This window comes from Anas acuta, chromosome 12 (assembly GCF_963932015.1).
Source record: "Anas acuta chromosome 12, bAnaAcu1.1, whole genome shotgun sequence".
In the NCBI taxonomy this organism is placed as follows: Eukaryota; Metazoa; Chordata; class Aves; order Anseriformes; family Anatidae; genus Anas; species Anas acuta.
In genome coordinates, this window is record NC_088990.1 from 13,711,606 (window position 1) to 13,732,778 (window position 21,173).

The 21,173-nt window shown below is 40.2% G+C and overlaps 1 protein-coding gene across 2 annotated transcripts in view; it reads left to right on the forward strand.

Annotated features, from left to right (window-relative positions):
• Window positions 1–455: 455 nt before the first annotated feature.
• ETFA (electron transfer flavoprotein subunit alpha) overlaps window positions 456–21,173 on the forward strand; it is a 32,185-nt gene continuing 11,467 nt past the window's right edge. For both annotated transcript variants that reach the window (XR_011100651.1, XM_068695885.1), the window contains exons 1-9: window positions 456–613; window positions 7,275–7,424; window positions 9,116–9,197; window positions 9,298–9,380; window positions 11,004–11,103; window positions 12,269–12,379; window positions 13,654–13,755; window positions 14,537–14,605; window positions 15,634–15,716. Coding sequence is in view for 1 of the 2 variants with exons in the window: in XM_068695885.1 (XP_068551986.1) it covers window positions 575–613; window positions 7,275–7,424; window positions 9,116–9,197; window positions 9,298–9,380; window positions 11,004–11,103; window positions 12,269–12,379; window positions 13,654–13,755; window positions 14,537–14,605; window positions 15,634–15,716 (819 nt within the window). In the remaining variant the exon portion in view is untranslated. The remainder of the gene's footprint in view (window positions 614–7,274; window positions 7,425–9,115; window positions 9,198–9,297; window positions 9,381–11,003; window positions 11,104–12,268; window positions 12,380–13,653; window positions 13,756–14,536; window positions 14,606–15,633; window positions 15,717–21,173) is intronic.

A 21,173-nucleotide genomic window follows, 5' to 3' on the forward strand; every position in this document is an offset into this window, starting at 1 on the left:
CAGCTCGCCTCTTGCTTTCCTGCGGGTGCCTCAGAAACGCAGAAGGAATCACCGATGTGCTGCAGGCCCACGCCGATTCTCGGAAGAACGGGCCAAGGGCCATAACCAGCTGTTTTCTTTCCCCCAACCCCCTTCAGGACGGGAAGGAACAAGCGGTGCTCGGGGCCGGCTGCAGGCGCGGTGCTTAGGGACGCGGTTTAGCGGTGGGCTTGGCAACGCCTCGCTGATCTCCGAGCCCCTCTGGCTTAAATAACTGGAAGGTTCCCTGATTCCACCGGGCTTCGCGCAGCCCCTCGCAGGAGCGGGCTGTGGGGGCTGCGGCACGTGCGGCCCCGCCCCGCCCCGCCCCGCCCCGCTGCCCGCCGCGCGCTTCCCGCCCTCCGCCAGCGGCCCCTCACGCGCTTCCCGCCCTCCCCAACCGCCCGCCGCGCGCTGCCCGCGGCCGGCCGTCGGCGGCGAGAGGCAAGGAGCGGGCAGCGGAGCGCGCCCATTGGCCCGGCGCGGCGCCCAATGAGGCGGTGGCGGCGGCGGGGCGGCTCTCGCGAGAGCGGCGCGGGGCGGCGGCGGCGGAGCCATGTTGCGGGCGGTCGCGGCGCGGGGCGCGCGGCGGGCGGTGAGTGCGGGCGGGGGGCGCGGGCTCCCCCCCGCCCCTCCCGGCCTGGCGGGGGCGGCCGTGAGGTGAGGTGAGGTGGAGGGGGCGGCCGGGCGGTGAGCGGCGGGCGCCGTCGGGGCCGCGCTCCCCCCGGGCTCCGCTTCGCCTCCAGCCCGCCCCTGCCCCGGACCGAAGCTGCCGCCGGAGGGGCGCGGGGCCGTTCGCAGCCGCCCGCCGAGCCCTCGGGGCCGGCGCCAGGCGCTGCGGGAGCGCCCCCGGGCAGCCAGCGGGGAGCAGCCGGGCACGGCCCCGGCCCCGGGAGCTCGTCAGCGGGCGGGGGCTGCCTGCGGCCCGGGGAGAGGCTGTCGGGGCTCGCTCGCCGGCAGCTCGGGGCCGTGCGGAACCGGAGTGAGCTGCGGGCCGGAGCTGAAGACAAACGCAGCCCGTTGCTGGCCGTGGGGACCCTCGCGTTGCTCAACTCGATGGCCTTGGGAGGCCGCTTGCTCTGCCATTGCGCCCACGTTGCCAAATTTAACAGCTAGGTGAACTCAAGGTTAGTTGCAGCAGATGATTGATGAAGTCTCCCCGAACATCCCGGGACGTGCACTTGAACTGTGCACAGATAGCCAGAGTAAAAGAGCTTTAAATCTCCCAACTTTCCAGTTGAGATCTTGAGTGCTTTTACAGGTACTGCAGTCCTGGAGAGCTCTAAAATAATAAAAATATTTGTTAATCGCTGTGAGGTACTAAGAGTGGTTTAAAGAGCAAAGGTACACCGGAACATACATGATTTAATGGATCTAAAATTGTAGCTGTTGTAATCACAGATGTCTCTGAGTAATTGTTAGACTGTAGGGTTTCCAGAGCAAAGGTCTTTATGACCTTAAGAGCTCCTAGAACATATGCTCTGGCTGTGTAAATAATAATTTACCCCAGTTAGCCACGTGATTCAGTTTCACAACCTGGAAATGAAATCGACTTGTTTCAGCCCTATGCCTCTAAAGTTATACATTTATAAAAGCAGTCAAACATTGTGTCCATCTTCCACGTGCAGGGTACAAAGTAGCCAATGGGAAACCTGAAGCAGTTCTCTGTTCAGCACTAAGACTTGAAACACTCCATGGGGTTTTGGGTTGTGCAGTTCTGAAGTGTCTGCAGAGAAACAGAGTTTGAGAGGTCTATAAAGTACAAACGTCGAGGAAAGGTTGGAGTTGCATAACTTAAAGAAACAAGGACTGAAGGGTACGAGTGCAAGTACAAAAAGAAGTGGTGCAGCAGTGGGAATAAGCCATTTCACCAGTCCGCAGACAGTAAAATAATAACAGTACAGTTAAACTACAAGAAAGCGGTTGAAGATGATTATGGAAGAATGAAGGCAGGCGTTAAGAAATCTTTTTGAAAGGTTAGTCACTTTTTGGAATAGGTTGCCTAGGAGTCATTGGAATGCTCTAACAGTGAGCTAGACATGTCAGAAGTAGCATCAATATGATTGCTTGTCATTGGTATCAGCTTGTGGTCATCAGGATTGTTCTGAGGTCAAACATTCATACTTCTATGAAATAACTGATTGCATATTCCCTTATTTTTTTTTTTTATTTTTTAACTAGATAAGCATGTGCCTGAGTTCTTGCCTTTCTCTACCCCCTCCCCCCCCCCCCCCGCCCCATGACATTGCACAGCAGTGCAAGGCCAAGTTCACTGTGGGTGGATATCATACCAGTGCCTTGAAATTTGTGTCCAGTTGTCATTCAGCCTGTGCTGAAGTTAGTGTATCCTTCGGGTATTCTTGAAGGGCAAACAGTGTTCCTCCTGGCTATTTAAAGACATAAATGAATCTCTTGGCCTTCCTCACTTCTATGCTGCTTCTTCAAAAAAAGAAAACAATAGAGCCAAAGAGTGAAGGATGTTGTGGCTCTCCATTTAAGAGCACTGCTTTGCTTTGTCTAATATTTCAGGGTTCTGATTTTGTTTTAAAGATCCAGATAGAATAATATTTGATCTTGTTTCTGTGATGTGTTTTTTATTGAAAAGAGATGCTTTAGAGTTGGCTTCTCATTAAATGAAATAAGAGGCTTCTTCTTGTGAAGCTATTGGGGATCTTCAGGTGGAGATGGGCTTAACTAAAAGGTTTTCTTTCTTCTTCTGTAGTGTAGTATTTTACCATATAATAGCTTTTGAATAAAGATAATGCCACTTGCATAATATTTATGTGATATGGAGCAGGTAGTCATAACTTGTCTTTACAGTGTGCTGAGGGACGACCCAGTTTTCACAGCTAATGAGTCTTTCAGTTTCTCTTGATTTCTTCAGGGCTCCCAATTTCCTGATATTTTTTAAATCAGTGTATTGTATTTCGTATATATATATACACACCATGATGCATATGTTGGTTTTTATTTATTTTTTTTAGCCTGAGATAACTCAAATAAATGGATTTAATAGCCTGAAACATACCAGTGAATTTGGACCTTACTCAGAATGCACAGGGTTCTATTTGTAGCCTCAGGAAATGCTTTGTATGTAGCCCTCAGTTGCCGTTGGCTGGCTCAGACTGGTGCCTTTTTTTCAGTGTATTCACGTACCCTGAGTGTACTGCCAGTAGTGTTGTCTGTGTTTAAAAACAGCTCTGTCGCTTACTAACAGTTCACGTGAGATACATGTGGAAGAACCTCCGTATTACATCTTTCAACTGCTGTTTCAAGTCCTTCGTAATTTATCATAATTCCTAAATAAATCTTTAAGCTTTTTTTTTTTTTTTTTTTCCTCTTGCAGTTGTAGTTCCTCCCTTTCAAGTCAGGTACCTTTAGCAAAGCCTTTCCTGGAGTTAAGTGTCTCAGACCAGTTCTGTGGTCAGATCTCTACAGATGTTCAAGAAGTATAAACTTCATTGCTAGAGCTCCCTCCTCTCCTTGAGCTTTCCAAATAGTTTTTTACTTTTTTTTTTTCCCCACCAAGCTTTGCAGCTGTGAGACTGTCAATTAGGCATTATTTATTTATTTATTTTTGTATAGGGATGCAGCCATTGTCTTTATTAGGATTTGTACCCTGAATGCTTGTCCCTGGAGGCTGTTCTTGGGAATTTTGTCCAGTGCCAATGGGTCTGATACTTAATTTCTGTTAAGCTGCTTTAGAACTTTGTTTCCTGGCTGGTTTGTTTTTATAGCGAAGAAAATCATGACTAGGGATTGGCTGCAGGCTGTTTGCTGTCAACTATTGACTGTAGAGGCAGTTAGCACCTTTTTCATCACCAGTTGTACCAAGCAGCAATGAAAGATTTATGACACTCTTGTCTCTGATTTCCTAGCTGTTAGTACATGTGCTTTGTAGTGTATAAGCAGCAAATCCACATTTAAGAAGCGCTGGACCTACTAGTGAGTTGTACAGGTGATCCCTCCATGTGCTGGAGGACCGGCTTGCACTTGGTTGGTGTTGGTGTTGCTGTGAGGAGCAGGCCACCTGTGCAGACTGAAGGAGGATTTGGGATGTATGGCATGTTGTTGGCCTTCTCCACGGGTTTCTCTGCCCCTGTCCTGGGTGTGTCCAGCTTTCAAAGGTTTGTCTGGGGCAGTAACAGTGAGTGTTCTCAGCTTCTTTGCACGAAGCACAGAATTCCTGAGGTTACATTTAAGGTTTTCACGTTCTGCTTGGAAAGCATTGCTGGGTTTCTCAGGTGGGGAGCAAAGAGATGCTTGGAGGTAATTTGAGCAGATAGAGTCAGCGAGGCCTCTGGTGCTGTGTGAGTGACTGAAGTGGCGCATGCTGCATCTAGGTTAATCTGGAAGCCAGAGGCCAGGTCTAGTCACCAGTGAGTGAAGAAAGGAGGGAGGTGAAAGCTCCAGACACTTCTTCACAGGTGTGTATTTTACTGTAGACCGAGTCACCGTGTGGCTCTGTGAGGCTCCTCCAGAAAGAAAATGGAGATGTTCCTCCTGTAGAGGGAGCCGGGGTACCTAGCTTTGATCGATGTGTAAAGCTAGGTGAAATACTTTCCAGTCCTGCTGGTCACTGTTGGATGCGTTTGTGGTATATTGGTGTGCATGTGAGAAGACACTTGATTGCCCAAGATGTTTAATTGTGATGGGTTTTCTTGACTAGCCTGTTTTTCTAGAACTTGGTTTTCAACAGGAGCCTTCCATGGCACATGTGCTGAGTGCTGTTCCCCCTCTCAAGGCATTGTTTTCAGTAGCTCTGTTGTTCTGTATGTGTTATTAAGTGTGCTTTTGCTGTCAGCTGGTTAGGTTTACATTTAGCCTTCCTATTTTATCTGGGCTTGAAACTAGACATGCTGCCTTGTTACTGGTGGAGAAATTGTCAGTGACATAGTTAGGGGTTCCTGCTCACATGCAGCTGGAGAAGTTAATTGGTCAAAATAACCACCAGTCTTCTTCACTGACCACTTCATTGCACATTCTCAGTTTTCAGGATCATCTGTGACTGGATAAATTAACCTGTTTTTTATGGCTAACTCTGGTTTGGTTTTAGTTGATTTTACAAGTGGTGTTACCTGTGTTAGTATATTAAAATTCTGACTCACATCGGAATCTCATTTGGTCATCCAGGATTTTTACCCAAGATCTCGAATGGGAATTTTAACTTGTTTTAAATTCGGTCGTACCTTTGTGTTCAGAGATGCCATGTATGTAGGCATTTTAACGGTTGGACCCGATGATCCTAGAGGTCTTTTCCAACTGAAATGATTCTGTGATTCTGTCAAGTGGCCTTCCGGTGTACGGTTCCCACAAATATAAAATGGGGCATTATCGGTTTAGAAATAATATTTAGTTAATGCTGTAATATCCAGTGTGTTCAAGCAACAGCCATTACTCTTCTTCTTTTTGGCTAAAAAAGGAATTATTTCTCAGTTTATTTTAGAATTGGATGACAGTGATACAGAGCACTTCTGGTGGTGCAGTGCTTATGTAGGGAAAAGTTCATAATATAGTCAGAACTAAATGTGTGTTTAAAATGCATGCTGCTTCGAGCCAAGCCAGGCACTTATTAAAGAAATCTTTAAAGAGTCTGGGGCTCCCTTTGGAAATTTGAAAACTTCACAATCTTTCAGGAGCACGGTCTGCTTTACCCTGTGACACAACTATAAATCATTTAAGAAGTGGGCTATTTGCCACAAAAGCATGGATTTATTCTTCAAACGGTGACTAAAATCTCATAACTTTTATTGCAAATGATGTATGAAACATAATCAAAAATATGCTGTGTGATCTATATTGGCAATAAATATTTTGTTACTGGCAATTGGCTTCAAACGTTCTTAGAATCTTTAATCATAACAAGTAGCTTATGCATTAAAATATGAAAAACAGTACTTTTACAATAATTCCTTATCATTTTAATCAAAATGACAAATGATGGTCCTGATTCTGCAGAAACTTATCTTTGTGTTTACATATTTATACTGTGATTATTTTCAGAGCAGTCCTCGGGTGCACTTTCTCTGCGAAGCTTAACATGGTGGTAGGATTTGTATGTTTGAGCCCCATAACCAGATTTCAGCCTCTCAGATTTTTGTGAGCTGTTTTCCTAGCTTAAATGAGGGGTTACCTATTTGGCATGAGTGGAGATGGGCTCAGAATGTATGTTTAAAGTAGTATTTGGCTGTGTATTCTTTAGCATTTTGTTAGTATTTGTGCCTTGTCGCATTAATAAATGTAGTTTGCTTTCTGTGTTACGGTGATCATAACTGGAGTTTTCATTTAGGCTTCATGTATGAAAAGCAGAAACTTGAAGATTAATTTTCCCCTCCCTACCCCTAGCCCTTTCTAAACCCTAGTATTAGTGTTGGAGGAATAACCTGTTTTCCAGGTTAACCTGAAAATTAGCGAGGGAAATTTCAGAGCTCAGAATGTTGTGGTTTGATTTTTTTTGTTTATTTTCTTCTTCTTCTCTTGCCTTAGAAGCTGAAGTCAGTGTGGATGGTGAATTGATGAAAATGCTTATTTGAGCACCATTACATCGTGATGGTGTAGACTGAGTGGACAAAAGTGTCAAATGTTTTCAAGGAAAATAGATTATCTACCAGTCAAACCTGATGCTGTTTAACAGGCTTTATTAGTGTGTTTTCAGACTGGGAGCCTGGGCTACTTACCTGTCATCCTGCTACTATGTACAGTTTTGCTGTTACAGATAACTAATTTAAAAAAATGAGTTCTGTAGCAAGATTTTGGCTAAAACACATGGGAAAATAAATAAATAATAATAATAATAAAAAAGAAGTAACTACTTAATTCCTGCCCCTGGTTTCCTGGGGTCTTAGGCTTGCTTGTCAAATCTCCGTGTGCGTTTCAGTCCACAAACACCTGAAATCTTAATATTACCTTCATGTTAAATTAAATTCACTCTTTAAGGTGCTTAGTTCGGTTGATCAACTTATTTTAAAGGTGATTTATTAAAACGTTCTTATTAATATTGTTCAGTATTTTCCTGTGAAGGTTTTAGTTGCTTAAAATTGGTATGCTGAAGTCAAGCAAGTTTATACTTTTTTAAAATTAAATACTAAGTATTTTGCTTACTTAATAAATATTATCTAGATTTAGTCTGTTTTGATTGACAGCACCGGTATACAGTTTATACAATTCATAATTTTCTGTGAATTGTTGGATTCTCTTAAGGAAGGTTTTTTACTTAAATGCTAAGTGTCAAACTCATCTCTCTCCTCTCTTTAAAGACATCACTGCTCCAGCGGTTTCAGAGTACGTTGGTCATAGCAGAACACAATAATGAGACTCTAACACCCGTTACACTAAATGCCATCACTGCGGCAAAACGTCTTGGAGGTGAAGTTTCTTGTTTGGTAGCTGGTACCAGCTGTGACAAGGTAGGAAATGCTATTTTCATGTGAATGAAGTAATGAATGCAGTGAAATGATGCATAGTAGCACGTTGGCTGGCTTGAAATATAATCTCTAGTGAAGCGGAGCTGTGCCATGAATTGCTAATCTGCAGGAAACGTCCTGCTCTTGAGCTGTTTCTCTTCTGAAGTGGAAATGCGGGGATAGTTTTGATTTCACAAGGGAGAGTATCAGTATAAGCTGTTACAAGTTAAGAAAGCAAGTTTTTACAAGACTAAATGGCAATTAACTTTTAAAACAACATTTCACTGTAATGTTTGAAAAATAAATACTGTGGTGCTGAGGATTTGGAAAAAAAAAAACTTGTTCTGTGCAAACAGACATCAGCAAAAATGAAACAGCACGGCAACGGGTGGAGCTTCTGAGTGTCTTGCTATTACTAGTCAGCTACTAGTAGCATAACAGGAAAAGTAACAATAATTATGCTTAGTATTTTTTATGCTAGGTTGTTGCTTATGACTTGTTATTCTGAAAGTGGCACATACAGTCTCGTGCAGGAGGCCCATTCATTCATAGCACCTAATTCACAAGTGGCTGGGGAAACCTCTCTGGTTGTTGAAGACTAATTCGCAACAAAGACCCAGGTGTTCAGCGTTGAGACTGAAAGCAAATACTTATCTAGATCAAGAAAGAAAACAAAAAAAAATCCATCTTATACTCCTGCCTTTGGATTTCCTTATTCTTTGGCACTTGTATAATAGAACAATGATTGGGAATGTTTCATTTATTTGTTTTTTAATGGTAACTGTATGGTGTCTGTTTGGCAATGTATGTCATGCTGGGAAAAAGTTCTTCACAGAAAATGAAGTGTTTGTTTTTTTTTTCTCTTTTTAAGCTGCTTTGTAAGAATCTGTATTAGTAGGACAAAAGACTATTCTGTAGCAGCTATTATGGAATATGTTTGTTTCCTCTTGGTAATTTGTAAGGGTAAAACTGATTCTCGGCCAACTCAGTAAACTATGTTAGTTCTAGGACAATGCATGTGGCCTCCAGACATCGCTGTCAGTCATGTTGCCTCTGATCTGTAATAACCCTTTTATCATTTAAACTTCACTTCTGCAAATTTAAAGGAAAAAAATGCATAAATACAGTGTTGAAAATATACATTGCATCAGTAGGCAGAGTCAGCTGCAAACAAAGGATTGCTCCTAACATTTGGACAAAGATCATAACATCGCTGTATGGTTTTATTTTTATTATATTCTTGTGTTGTAGATACTGACTGATGTAAAAGAAAGTAGGATTGTTTTCTTGATTATTATATTTCGAATACTGAGTAATAATCTTTGAGTGAGATTGTTATTGGCTGTTATAATAAAACTTGAAATCATTGTGTAGTCCTGAATACAGAGGACAAACTTTTCTAGGTTTGATTTGCTTTCTAGTTTTCTTACTCAAAAAAATGCCTTTGCACTACCCTGTATGGCACTGTGCTGTGAGTCAGATCCATGTCTCATTCTGAAAGGTTTGTTCCGATTTTGAAATACATGTGCTCTTGTGTTCCAGTTTTAAGTAAGCTATGGTCTGTGAGCAATTTGCAGTAGGGACTGTCTCCTGCTATTTGTTTATGGTGCTGGCCACCACGGAGCTCTAAGTGCAGTTGGAGCCTCCATGTGCAGTAATAATACAAACTAGTAATAATTTGTTTGTAACCGCAGGTAGCGCAAGAACTCAGCAAGGTGCAGGGTGTTGCAAAAGTTCTTGTGGCTCAGCACGATGTATACAAGGGATTTCTAGCAGGTGAGACTTGTTTTTATCTATTGACAAAAGAAGTGGTATTTATATTTCTCGCTGAAGATAAAATAGTTGTAAATTTTCAGCAATATCTATTTATTCTCAGAGGAGCTGACTCCCTTGGTTTTGGCAACTCAGAAGCAATTTAATTACACCCATATTTGCGCTGGAGCATCTGCCTTTGGGAAGGTAAGTAGATCAAAGTGTATCAAAAATTTCTTGTGGAAAAGAGACAGAGGCTCTTTTATAGGTATGAGTGTAAATCGAATACCTGAGAGAGGGCTTTCAGATCAGCCATGGACAATTTGGAGTTTTCAAAAAATGTTAAAGTTGTGCATTTAAGAGTCATTAGTTAGGAACACTGATTCACTTCAGGGTTCTATTATGGGCTGACTTGGACAAAGGAGCAGTGCAGAAGCAGTAGCCAGCTAGTCCTGCGTGCATAAGGCAGGATGTATAAAATGTGTAACACCAGATAACACTGAGAGATCTAGAAGTATTATGAAAATTTTAAGGAAAAATGCAGTAAATAGAGATGAAAACCTATTAAACATTTTTTGGTGACTCTTGTTCCACTTTTAGTGCTATCAAGATTGTTGTGTGATTTCCATGTTGATAGGAAGACGTGTAGACCTATTGGGAGCAAATGCTTTTGTGGGGAGGAATTGCATCTGTGATGTAGATGGAAATGTCTGTAAATACGTCAAAATACAGATCCAAGTTCTACTGAAGATCTTTCTGGGAAAAAAATAAAATCAGTACTTTTTAACAGGTACATACTTAAGAGAGCCCTAGTACTAACAATCTGGTCAATGTTGTAGTGTAGGTAAATTAGGGAAAAAGAATATTTTAGAAATCTTGCCAATGTGGAATGAATGGTGCTATCAGCCTTCTATCTGGCTACTTTTGATTCCAGTCAATATCAATTCACATACTTGTAATTTTGCTAAGAGAAATCTTTACATGCCTTAAGTCTTATTCTTATTTTTTTCCTCTATTTTTCACTTATTTTTGATCTTCAGTGTCTTAGTAAAGGTTAATATCAGTGATGGGTATGCTTCCATCATTGAGTAGTGCTTTTCTAGAGGAGTGAATCAATAACTATTGTCATAGTTATATACTGCTTAATGCGAGTGAAGATGTCGGGGCTCTTTGTATTGTACCAGACAGGAGGGGGAGAAAAAACAAGTAAAGCTCTTGCTGTCCTTAGTTTCTTATTGCCTTATGTTGCTCTTGTTATCCTCCTTCCCATTCCCAAAGTTGCCAAATAATTTTCTGGAGTCAGTTTCAGAGTAGGGGTGTATATATATATATATATATATTAATTTTAAAAGAATACATTTTTGTTTTTTGGGGGAGAGTACTGTTTTTTTCCTCTTGTTGTCTTTGATAAATAGCTTCCAAAATGCTTTTTTTTTTCTTTTTGAAGTGCTGTTACAAGAACGCAGCAATCCATAATTGTCAATTTTCTGAGTAAATTGCATCTATAGTCTTAAACTATTGAAGCAAATAAGCCTCCTAATTTAAGATATTGAATTAAGGGTTTACTTACTGTAAGGTTCATAAAATTTCTAATGTTATTACAATACCGGGTTTTTACTTGGCTGCTAAAGCTACACGAGTAGTCCTGCAGTAATCTTGGAGTCACATGCGCCTTTTTACTCAGAGACAGAACCGTATGAAGTTAAAATTAGGCCAGCAAATGTTTCTTTACTTAACATGGGGATTTAACCTTATTTCCTTTACGTTTTCTCATGTTCAGTTTGCAGGTTCCGGCATTTACTTTGCTAACTCTTCATCTCTAACTTTTAGAATCTTATTCCCAGAGTGGCTGCTAAACTTGATGTTGCCCCTATTTCTGACATCATTGAGATTAAGTCACCAGACACATTTGTGAGAACGATTTATGCAGGTAAGTGATCACAAAAGGTACGCGGTGCTTGTGCAAAGAAGGACCCAATGCTGTTAACTGTTTTTTTGGGTCCTGCCTTGGTATATATCAGGAATTTTCGCTTTGCAATCTGAAATACAGAGGTTCATGAAAATCAAATGTGGGGGTGAATGCAGTGCTCCATATGTGAGAATCCAAGTAATACCAGTACCTTTGGTACTGTATGATTTTAGTTAGAAACTAGGTCTTTCACTTAAATGAATAGAATTTTATATTCTTCTTTATATATATTCCATTTCTTTGTTCAGTGTACTTCTGACCCAATTTTGTAAAATGTAAAACATTAAGTCAATTGTCCAACTTTATTTAATATGGTTGCCATTAGTGCTGATTTAAGATACCACAGGGTTATTTTTCCTAATTATGAAGACACTAAACTGATTATTTATAGTATTAAATTGTCATAATTTGTAATTCTTTTTTCAGTCTTGTTTCTCTAAAGCTTGTATGACCCTATGTTTTAATTTAGAGATGGGCTCATTAGCTTGTGTTTTTTAATTTTACTGTACGAGATCATACCACATGTACCAAGGTGGTATTTTATTTTGAGTTATATTACCAGTATGTGATTTTTGTGTTGCATTTTTAAGCTGCTTCCCATTAATTCACAGTTTCAAGATGACTTTTTTTTTTTAAATAGTTGGTGTTGCAGCATTTTTTCTGTTTAGTCTTCCCTGTAGCCTTTGCTGTGAAATAAATACCTTATATAGCTAAGACAATTGAGAAGAAACACAAACCCACAGGTACTTGGAGCAGACCTCATTGTCTTCTGTTCTGATGAAGTCATGAAACGGTAAAAGATCAACTTTGAATTATAGCTCCTTTTTATGTTTAAGAACAATGCTTGCAAAGTGTCTTTATTCCTTCAGAAATGTAAAAAAATAAATAATAATAATAAAAAAATACATAAGGGATTATTTGAATTCATTACATCCCTTTAAAACAAGGGAATTGTTATAATGAAGAAACATAGAGATAAACGTACATATCCAGTATTTTAATTTACTTTTTATTAAGTGCCTAGGTTTTCAGTTTTGATCATCTAAAACATTTATTTTGGATATAACTTTACATTAGTGTGTGTGATACTGTCTTCTGTAAAAACAGTGTGATTGTTTCTTTTTAGGAAATGTCATTTGCACCGTCCAATGCGATGAAGCGGTTAAAGTGTTTTCTGTACGTGGAACTTCTTTTGAGGCTGCACCAACAAGTGGTGGTAGTGCCAGTGTAGAAAAAGGTGAGCATTTGTTCTGGTATTTTTTCATTTCATGTGATAGAGGTAGTTTTGCTCACTGCAGGAGTATTTGTCAAAGCAAACTGATAATGATTTTGTAATCTTAGGTTTATGCTTACGGGTACATGCATTTCTTTTGATGCATGGTAAGGGAAGATACAGATTATCATCTCACACACTACTTTCTCTTTGACCAGAAATTGAGATTGTCTGTGCAGAAATCTGTGCCTGTTTCACTCACTGCTTAAACCTCTGCCACGCCAATCTTGAAACTTTTCCTTAAAGTTACAGCTGTTTGAATAGCCAGGTTAGTTTTCAAAGCAGAATTGGGCGCAAGTAACAGTGGCTGGCCATTCACAGTTCTGGTTTAATCTGTCGTATTTAGGTTGAGACAGGGTCGTTACAGTGTCGAGCTAAATTAGCAGCAGTTTAAATTGGATTGAGAACACTCCATCATGGTTTTATATTAGCTTTACCTAAATCAGTTTAAATTGTTATTTTAATGAAGCCACTGTAGCTATGATCACAGAGAAATCTGCAGTCTCAAGACTACAACAAAATTATTTAGATTGGAAAGGGAGGGCCTATTGAGATCATCTAGTCCAACCCCACTGCTCAAGCAGGGTCAGCTGGAGCAGGTTGCCCAGGACTCTGTCAAATTGGGTGTTGAATGTCTCCACAGGTCATCAGTGTCTCCTGGGCACAACCACTCTGGGCAACCTGTTCCAGTGTTTGATCACCACTGTCACTTTTCATTTTGGGGCTTTTTATGACAGTACTATAAATCCAGCGGAGGCAATCATTATTAATATGCTGCATGTCTCCCATGTCGCATTCCCACTCCTTGTGTTTTTCTGTGAGGCTGAGTAAGTGCCCCTGAACCTTCCTTTATTTCCCAACTTCTGTGGAAGTTAGGAAACAGATGCTGTTTGCTACTTAGGATTAGCGTATTGTATTGTCATTGCACTCCTTGGTTGGCTTGTTTGCCTGTCTTTGAAAAGGACCACACTTACTATGCTGGATTGATATCAATACATTACTCATACTGCAGACCTTCACTTTAGTGCAGTTTGATGTACGAAAAAGAAACTGTTTATATAAGTGTGTTTTCTTGTACTGTAGAGTAAGTGAACACAACTGATAAGATAGGGTTGTATTAAAATCTTGTGGTAGAATTAGTTCTAGGATGAACTTGTGCATTAAGTTTAAACTCAAGGTTGAAAGTACATGCTTCATGCTTTTTCTTGTGGACGTTTTTCTTAATCTGATTAAAACAGTAACCCCTCCACCACCTGTTGGTCTATCTGAATGGATTGAGCAGAAGTTGACCAAAAGCGATCGACCAGAGCTTACCAGTGCAAAAGTAGTTGTATCAGGTGGTAAGTAGACAATATTAGAAATGTGTTATGGTGCATTGAAGTGATGGTACATCTTGATTAAGTAGTATCTGTAGCAAAATATTGTAATTTGATACATCTTTGAAATAGATGATGATGTAATTCTGAAATGGGGCATAGGAGACAGTGGGAAGACATCCAGCATCTGTGTATCATGTAGAGGCAAAACGTGAAAGTTTAACATACATGAGTAAGTTTTTTTTAAGAGCGTAATCATATGTGGCAAGTCTCTTTAAAATTATAGAAATATGAAGTATTTTTAGATGCAAATCTGTAATTTTTAAAATTACAGCTAATCATTACAGGCAATTTTCAGTCATTTTACAAATCATTGTTTGTATTCTGCTTGTATTCTGCTGGTCAGGTATCAAGTGAAGGACTGTGATTTTTTTTGTGCTTACAGCTTAAAAAATATAAAAATACTTTGTTATCCCACTAGACTTTTGTACCTAAAACTCTGCCTGAAGCCAGCAGAGGGAGCACAAAAATCCCGTTTCCTGACTTTAGAGTAAGAACTTGATAGTACTAATAAAGTAGTCAGAGTGGTGTTGGTTTATACATGCAAAATAACAGTTATTTCAAAGAGGAAAGCTAAATCTCAAAATGTTAAACACCATTTAATAATATATCCAAAAATAGCCTACACAAGAATGTATTTCTGCCTTTGCAAATGGAGATACTAATACAGACCGTGTATGTATGTCATAAAAAAATCTTAAAGCATATTGTGTTCTTTCTTCATCTTTTTTTCTGAACTTTTAAGGAAGAGGCTTAAAGAGCGGTGAAAATTTCAAATTGCTGTATGATCTTGCGGATCAATTGCATGCTGCAGGTAAACTTGTTTTCCTCTTCCTTTTAGTCCTTGTAATTACATTTTTAAAAAGGTCCCATGAAAAACAGTACAGATCGTAAGTCTTTTATTTTCGTATCTCTATCAAATCCTGTCAGTTTAGTCATGGTTAAAGTTTTGATTTGTCCTGGTGTTCAACTGTGTATTTAAATTCCAGGGTCTGAAGCAAAATGGTAAACCATCCTATTCCTTGTCCTCAAATCTCCAGAACACGAGCTCACAAACAGAAAATGAAATTGTAAATGTATAAATTAAAAAAACTGGGCTTAGCACTTTTAAAGTGCTGATGTTTTCTTCCTACATTCTTATATACTGCTTCTTTACAGAATACCAGTTCTTATGGTTTGAGTGGTTCTCTGCTTGCTATGCTTTTGCTTTACCAGGAGAAAACTGACTGTGTACAGTGTTTCAGCCTAATATTCTAAGTAATGGTTGGGGGAGGAGGAAGAACCGTTTGTGCTAGGATTCTTACTACATTAGCTTTAGATTTTACATGTAATAATAAATAAAAAATTTACATGAATGTCTTTGTTTTTAAATTGGTGGCTTCGCTGGATAAATGACCATGTGGTATTTTCAAGTTCAGTTTATTTTTCTTTATTATGCCTGACTTCTGAGCTTGATGAGAATATAAGGTGGCACATGTGTTCTGTTCAAACTTGGTGGAACGTTATGAGAAGGCATTTATGGGAAAATCCTCTTTTGACAAAGCAACAAGAGAAAATAATGGAAACATGCCAGACCGAAATCCTTGGTTTTAAATATATGGCCCTTTGGTGCTGGGAGAAAGGATTTCCTGTTGCTTAAGAAGTGCATTAGCACTTAGTATTTGGAAGTTTCAGCCAGTGGTATGGAGAGGGATTACTATAAGAGCTTTTTAGAGGGAAGTTTCTAATACGTGCCCATAGTGTGTGGGACTCTTCAGTAAAATGCATGTGCTTTTATGGTGATATAAATTTGGCTTGCTAATATTTTAAAAGAAAACATTGGAAATATTTTCTTTCAACTAGTTGGAGCTTCCCGTGCAGCTGTTGATGCTGGCTTTGTTCCTAATGATCTGCAAGTTGGACAGACGGGCAAAATAGTAGCACCAGTAAGTATGGAAATATCTTTCATAAAAGAGCTGTGATGTCTTCAAGCATACATGTTCATTCAAAGCAAATGCTTAGAAATGAGCTAAGTTTTAATCCTAACCCTAACAGGAAAACTTATGTGCGGCATGATACTGTCACTGGAATATGCATTTGAAAACTGTAGCAGCAAGCTGTGATATAAATCTCAACTTCAGGTCAATTGGAAGTGTTCTGCAGACAGTTTTGTTAGAGGTTATACATGCTGGATTTTTTTCTAGTTGTCTGTGCTGGATCTTTTTTAGCATTCTAACAACTGTTATTGATAGGCTGAAAGGTGTTGTTGCTAATGTAAACTTGAAATCATGCTGACACATGGCTTGGCCTCTGGGAAGTGTTCTTTTTGCAGGTAGGCTAGATGATGATTTCTTTTTAAGCGTTGGTAAACTGTAAATGGATTGTTGTGTTACATCCTAAGCCAATTATTTGTATGGGATGAAAGTGTGAGAAATTTAAGATAGAAGTGATCTACAGATTGGCTGCTGTATAGTGGAATTCCAGCTGGGACATATTCTAGTAAGTATCTCAATGCTGGGGAAAAATCCTGCTGTACTGCTTTTCTGCAATGCATGTGAATATCACGGAGGACTGATTTCTGCCCTCATGTATCTTTTTGGATTGGGATGGGCTGGTGCTTTTGAGACTACTTTTCATTGTTCCTTACGACCCAGGAAAATTTGGGGAAAGCGATATACAAAGAAAATACAGCTGAGCTTTTGTAAAATAAGGAGGTACAAATGGAGCTCATCTCAGTGTTGAGGTAGAATGTACACTAGTGTCATGAGATGAAACAAGCAAGGACACGAGTGACTAACATGGGTGGGCACGAAAATCTGTCAGATGCACCCTTTGAGCAAAAGTGCAGCCCTTCAGGAAGCAGTTACCTCTGAGTGTGTATGGCAGAAGAAGACACCAAAGGGCAACTTTTTACCTGTTAAGGTCTTAGTGAGACTGTGTCAAACCAGTCAATATATGACCGTTATTTTTCCAGTAATACGTCCAGCAGGAGACGGCATTACTTGGAGGTGTCAAAGACGGGAATTTGGGGTTCCTGGAGTCTGTTGCCAGTTCTGTCTCCTGGGTTTTCTTGAACGGGATACTCTATGCCTCCGAGTTCTTTCATCTTGAAATGTGAACAGGGATGCTGGCTGGTTTTGTTTGCTTTTTTAAGTCCTTATCAAGAAGGAGGCCGCCTGATGATAGCCCCGCAGAAGGGCTAAATGGAAGTATTTCTAGGCATGCTAATGTTTAAGCTGTTAATCATTGTGATAACCCATTGCTACAAAAAACAGGATCTGAAGAACAGATATAAAACCTATTGATAAGAATTAAGGTCTGTCTGCTTGCATATTGTGTCCTTCCAAAACCTTGATAGCAGTGATATTAACCTCTGCTATGCAAGGAAATTGAAGCAGTACAGAATACAAATGCAACATTAACTCTTCTTTCTGGTGATGTCTTTGTTTTGGCATAACATGTAATTGTTATCTTTCTGGAAATAGTGCAGGCCAGCCATAGTCCCCAGTGTAATACTTTCTCTTTGCGAAGGGAATGTCATTTAACTGCATCTTCTGAAAGGGCGTGAGACTGACTGTCCTTAGCTCTTTACTACCCAGATTTCCATTAGTGAAGTGGGAAATGCTAATTTGAAAACAGCTCAGCTCTTGTTTCTGTGTCTCAAGGCTCAGTGATGAGCATTCTTTCCAGAGTCAAGGGCAGATAACTGTTTATGTTGACATTAAAAAAAGGCTAGTTTTTGATGAAGCAATAGTGCTAAACACTTAGCACAGATGGTTCATAGCAACATGTGAAAGTCGTAAGAATATACAGCCACATCATAGGACCATGTCAGTGTCATCAGAAACCTCCTTGGCTGAATAATGAATATTTAACTATTGTGTCAATAAATGATCCTAACTGGTACTATTGCATGGTGCTACATCCTTCTGTCAACAGTTTGATGCATTACTCTCTCATCTCCCCTCATCCTTCTTAACGAATATTTAATAAGCAATGTGTTATCTGGAGTACTGCAAACTGCACCCCTCTTGTTTCTAATTGTTCGGATATTTGTTCTGGACCTGGGAATACCTGCAAGGACAGCACACGGTGGGTTAGAAATGTGATAGAAAATATTTTATGTTAATTGCAATGGAAGTACAAATTGAATTGGTACTAAGCCTTTGGAGTTACTGACTCGAATTAATTTTTCAGCATGCAGGGTAGGTGTTTAAAGAGGAGAAGACTTGAAGATGCACATACTTACCTTCACATTCCTAATGTTCACCATCATTTTGGTTCTTTAGAGAGAATACAGTCCTGTGCAGTAGGAGACAGAGTTCACTTAAAGAAGTAGAACTGAACTTTCTTCATCAGATTAAGATTATAGTGGCTATTTTAACTATCCTCTAGAAAGTGACTGCTTCCTCTTCCTATGAGGTTTGGTTGATATTACCAGTTCAGAGAGAGCTCATGATGTTTTCTCTGGAGAATTGCAAAACAGCTTTGTACATTGGTTCGTTGTATTAGCTGAGTCCTTAGCTTTGTGGTTAGCTTTGAATTCTGGTTCACAAGGTGTATGCCCTCCTAGGCAGGTGGGATTTGAGCAGGATAAGAATCTTGGATACAAGGAATAGTTGGAGTTTGAGACATACTTGCTATCCTATGCAGCTGTTAGTTTCCACTGGAAAAGGATCTTGGTGTGTGTTCTTGCTCTGCTATTAATAGTCTCTCGCCCAGCCTCAGTGGAGGATTGGAATGCATTGCTTTTCTAGGCCTCTGGAACAGGGTCATTTTTAAGACTATGGAGGGAGAAGAGTTAATTACGAATTTAGGAGGAAGGGAGGTGCTTTTGCTGCTGCTTCTTGCCTATGAATGTGTGGGGAGCGTTTCTGAGCTGATCACTGGGTATTCTTCTAAAAGATAGCTTATTTCTTCCCTTGTGCCTTCTGTTGGGGAATTGGTGAAGAAAGAGTAATTTTTGGTCATTGGACCTCCAGTAATTCCATAACAAACTTCAGTTTTTAAGAGTGCAGTTCCACCAGTGTATCACAGGATGTGAGAACCTCACGGCCACGGTAACTTTGCTGAAATGTTGATGTATTAATACATGAACAAACAACCAGGAAACAGTTCCAGGTTGTTTGGATTAAGTAATGAAAGAATGGAGTTAATTAAGGAGTACAAGTTTCACCTTTCTTTCTGGCTGAGAAGTAGTTCTATGCAGTACGTGTACACTCTCAAAATAGCCTTGGATCTCTAAACCGTGAGCTTCTTACGCATTTTGTTTATTTTTGACTGGATCTTTGGTATTTTTTCTTTTGGGACCTTCACAGTACAGATCTGTGAGGAGAGGCACATAGGGGATGACTGATTCTATACAAATAGGTGTCTAATGCCATTTTAGCCATTTAGGGTATGTGAAATAGATTTACAGGGCTGGGAGTTCCTGTGGGGACCTGGAGGATTTGTCAATATGGAGCAGCATCTGGGATTTAGGTGGGAAATCCTATGCTGTCTACAGTCCCACTAGGTGCCTATGTGTGGGCACCAGAATTCTTCCCATGGTCTCCCAAGGTTTCCTTTGTGCCCTCTTCTGGTTATGTTCTCCATTCAGCTTTTGAAGATGGGGTCACATTGGGATTCTCACTCTCTCAGCTTCTCCCCTTTCCAGAAAGTGTGTGTCATTTCAGGCTGTTTGTTTTGTTACCCTCTGACCTTTTGAAGGATCTTCTGCTTCCTGAAATGCATCCTTCTGGTTTAATTTCTTCAGAGTTAGAAGTCAGTGTTCTTTCAGGGTTCAGTTCTGTAACGGCTTTAGCTTTCCTTATAGGTTTTCCTATCTGGCAACGAGGAAGGTGGCCAGACCAGTAATTCACGATGTTGCAAGGCTGTCTTCCTGAGAAAGACGTTTTACAGAGGGTCCCTCCAGCCAGGCAGAACTCCATTCATTCTTTTAGATGTTCCATTGCAGTTGTCTTGTTTCTTCCAAAGTTGGGCACAGCACACTGTTCCAGCAGAGAGGTAACAAGAAGCTAAGATGGAAAACTCAGGAAGGCAGAAGTTAGGAAATATACGATGTAGTAATAATGTCACCAGATTAGGTGGTTGTGCTAGAAATGTGATCTGATTGCACAGAAGGCAGATGCACTTGGATACTGCATATGCTGAGAAGTCTCCTGTGGGGGAGGCACGTGGGAATTCAGTATCAGTGTAGGTCTGATGTGATCACCAGGAGTAAACTTGCTGATCCATTTAGCTTCAGTGCTTAAGCTTCAGTTTCATACCAGAGGCTCTCCATGGGTGTTATGGATTGCAGGAAATGGGAGGCAGATTTACAACAGGCAGGAATTGACTTAATGAGGGGAAAAGAGGCATGTTAAAGAAGTGCAGCTTCAACTAAGATACTGAAGTGTGAAATACTGGTTCAAATGGCTGAAAGACACAAATGCTGTGGAAAAACAGGAACGAGTTAGTGTATTGTATCAGGTAGAAAATGCTGGAGTGAGATGAAAATATAAGTGGGGAAAAAGAAAGCTGAATAGCAGGAAAGCATTTCCTAGCAGTGAGATACCTGAAGCTGCAGAATGGTCTTTCAAGGAGCTTGGAACTCTTGTTTCTCCACTTGTTTTACAAGGTGATGGGACATGTTCTGAGCTCTTCTGAGCTCATATTTGCTCCGGTGCTTTACTAAGCTGTCCTTTTCAGCTCAGTGAGTGGCTTGTTAGCATTTGATAGTCGCCACCTTGCTTTGGGAGTAGCTCCAAAGGTGAAGGGCAATTTAATATTATCAACATTATTTCTCTGTTTGTATTTGGTGCCAAAGCAATCAAATACCTCACCTAGCCAGGATTTCTTCTTTCTCCTCTAAAAAGCATGAGTGGATACATGGATACAAACTCTTTTTCCAGTTTTCTTTCTGTTACTTTCTTAGATATGGTTTACTTGCTCAAATCAGTGTATATGTTAGGGTTTGTTTCCCTTTGCTCCTGTGAGGAAGTGTAGGGAAATGGAAACAAGGTGTGTTTTATTCCAGTATCTTCCTTTTTGGTCTTTGACTCTTATCTAGAATTTTTAACAATAGAATGAATTTATTTATTTATTTAGGTTCATGAGAAGTGTAACCCATGACTTGAAAAATGTTCTTCTCCTTACTTATTGATGACAAGATCTTCATTACTTCTGAATTTCTTACCCATAGAAGAGAGTATTGAGATTACTAAAGTTGTTGTATTCAAACGTATGATACATCACTTAATTTGTCACACCTTCAGCTTTGTTAGAATGTTATTTCTGCATTAAATTTGTGTTTTTTTTTAATAGACCAGCAGGTGCACTTTTCATCGTATAAATGGCTGAGGCTGTTAGGTAGCTCACAGATGGGAATAAGGCTGGGAACACTGACCGGGCTTGGAAAATTG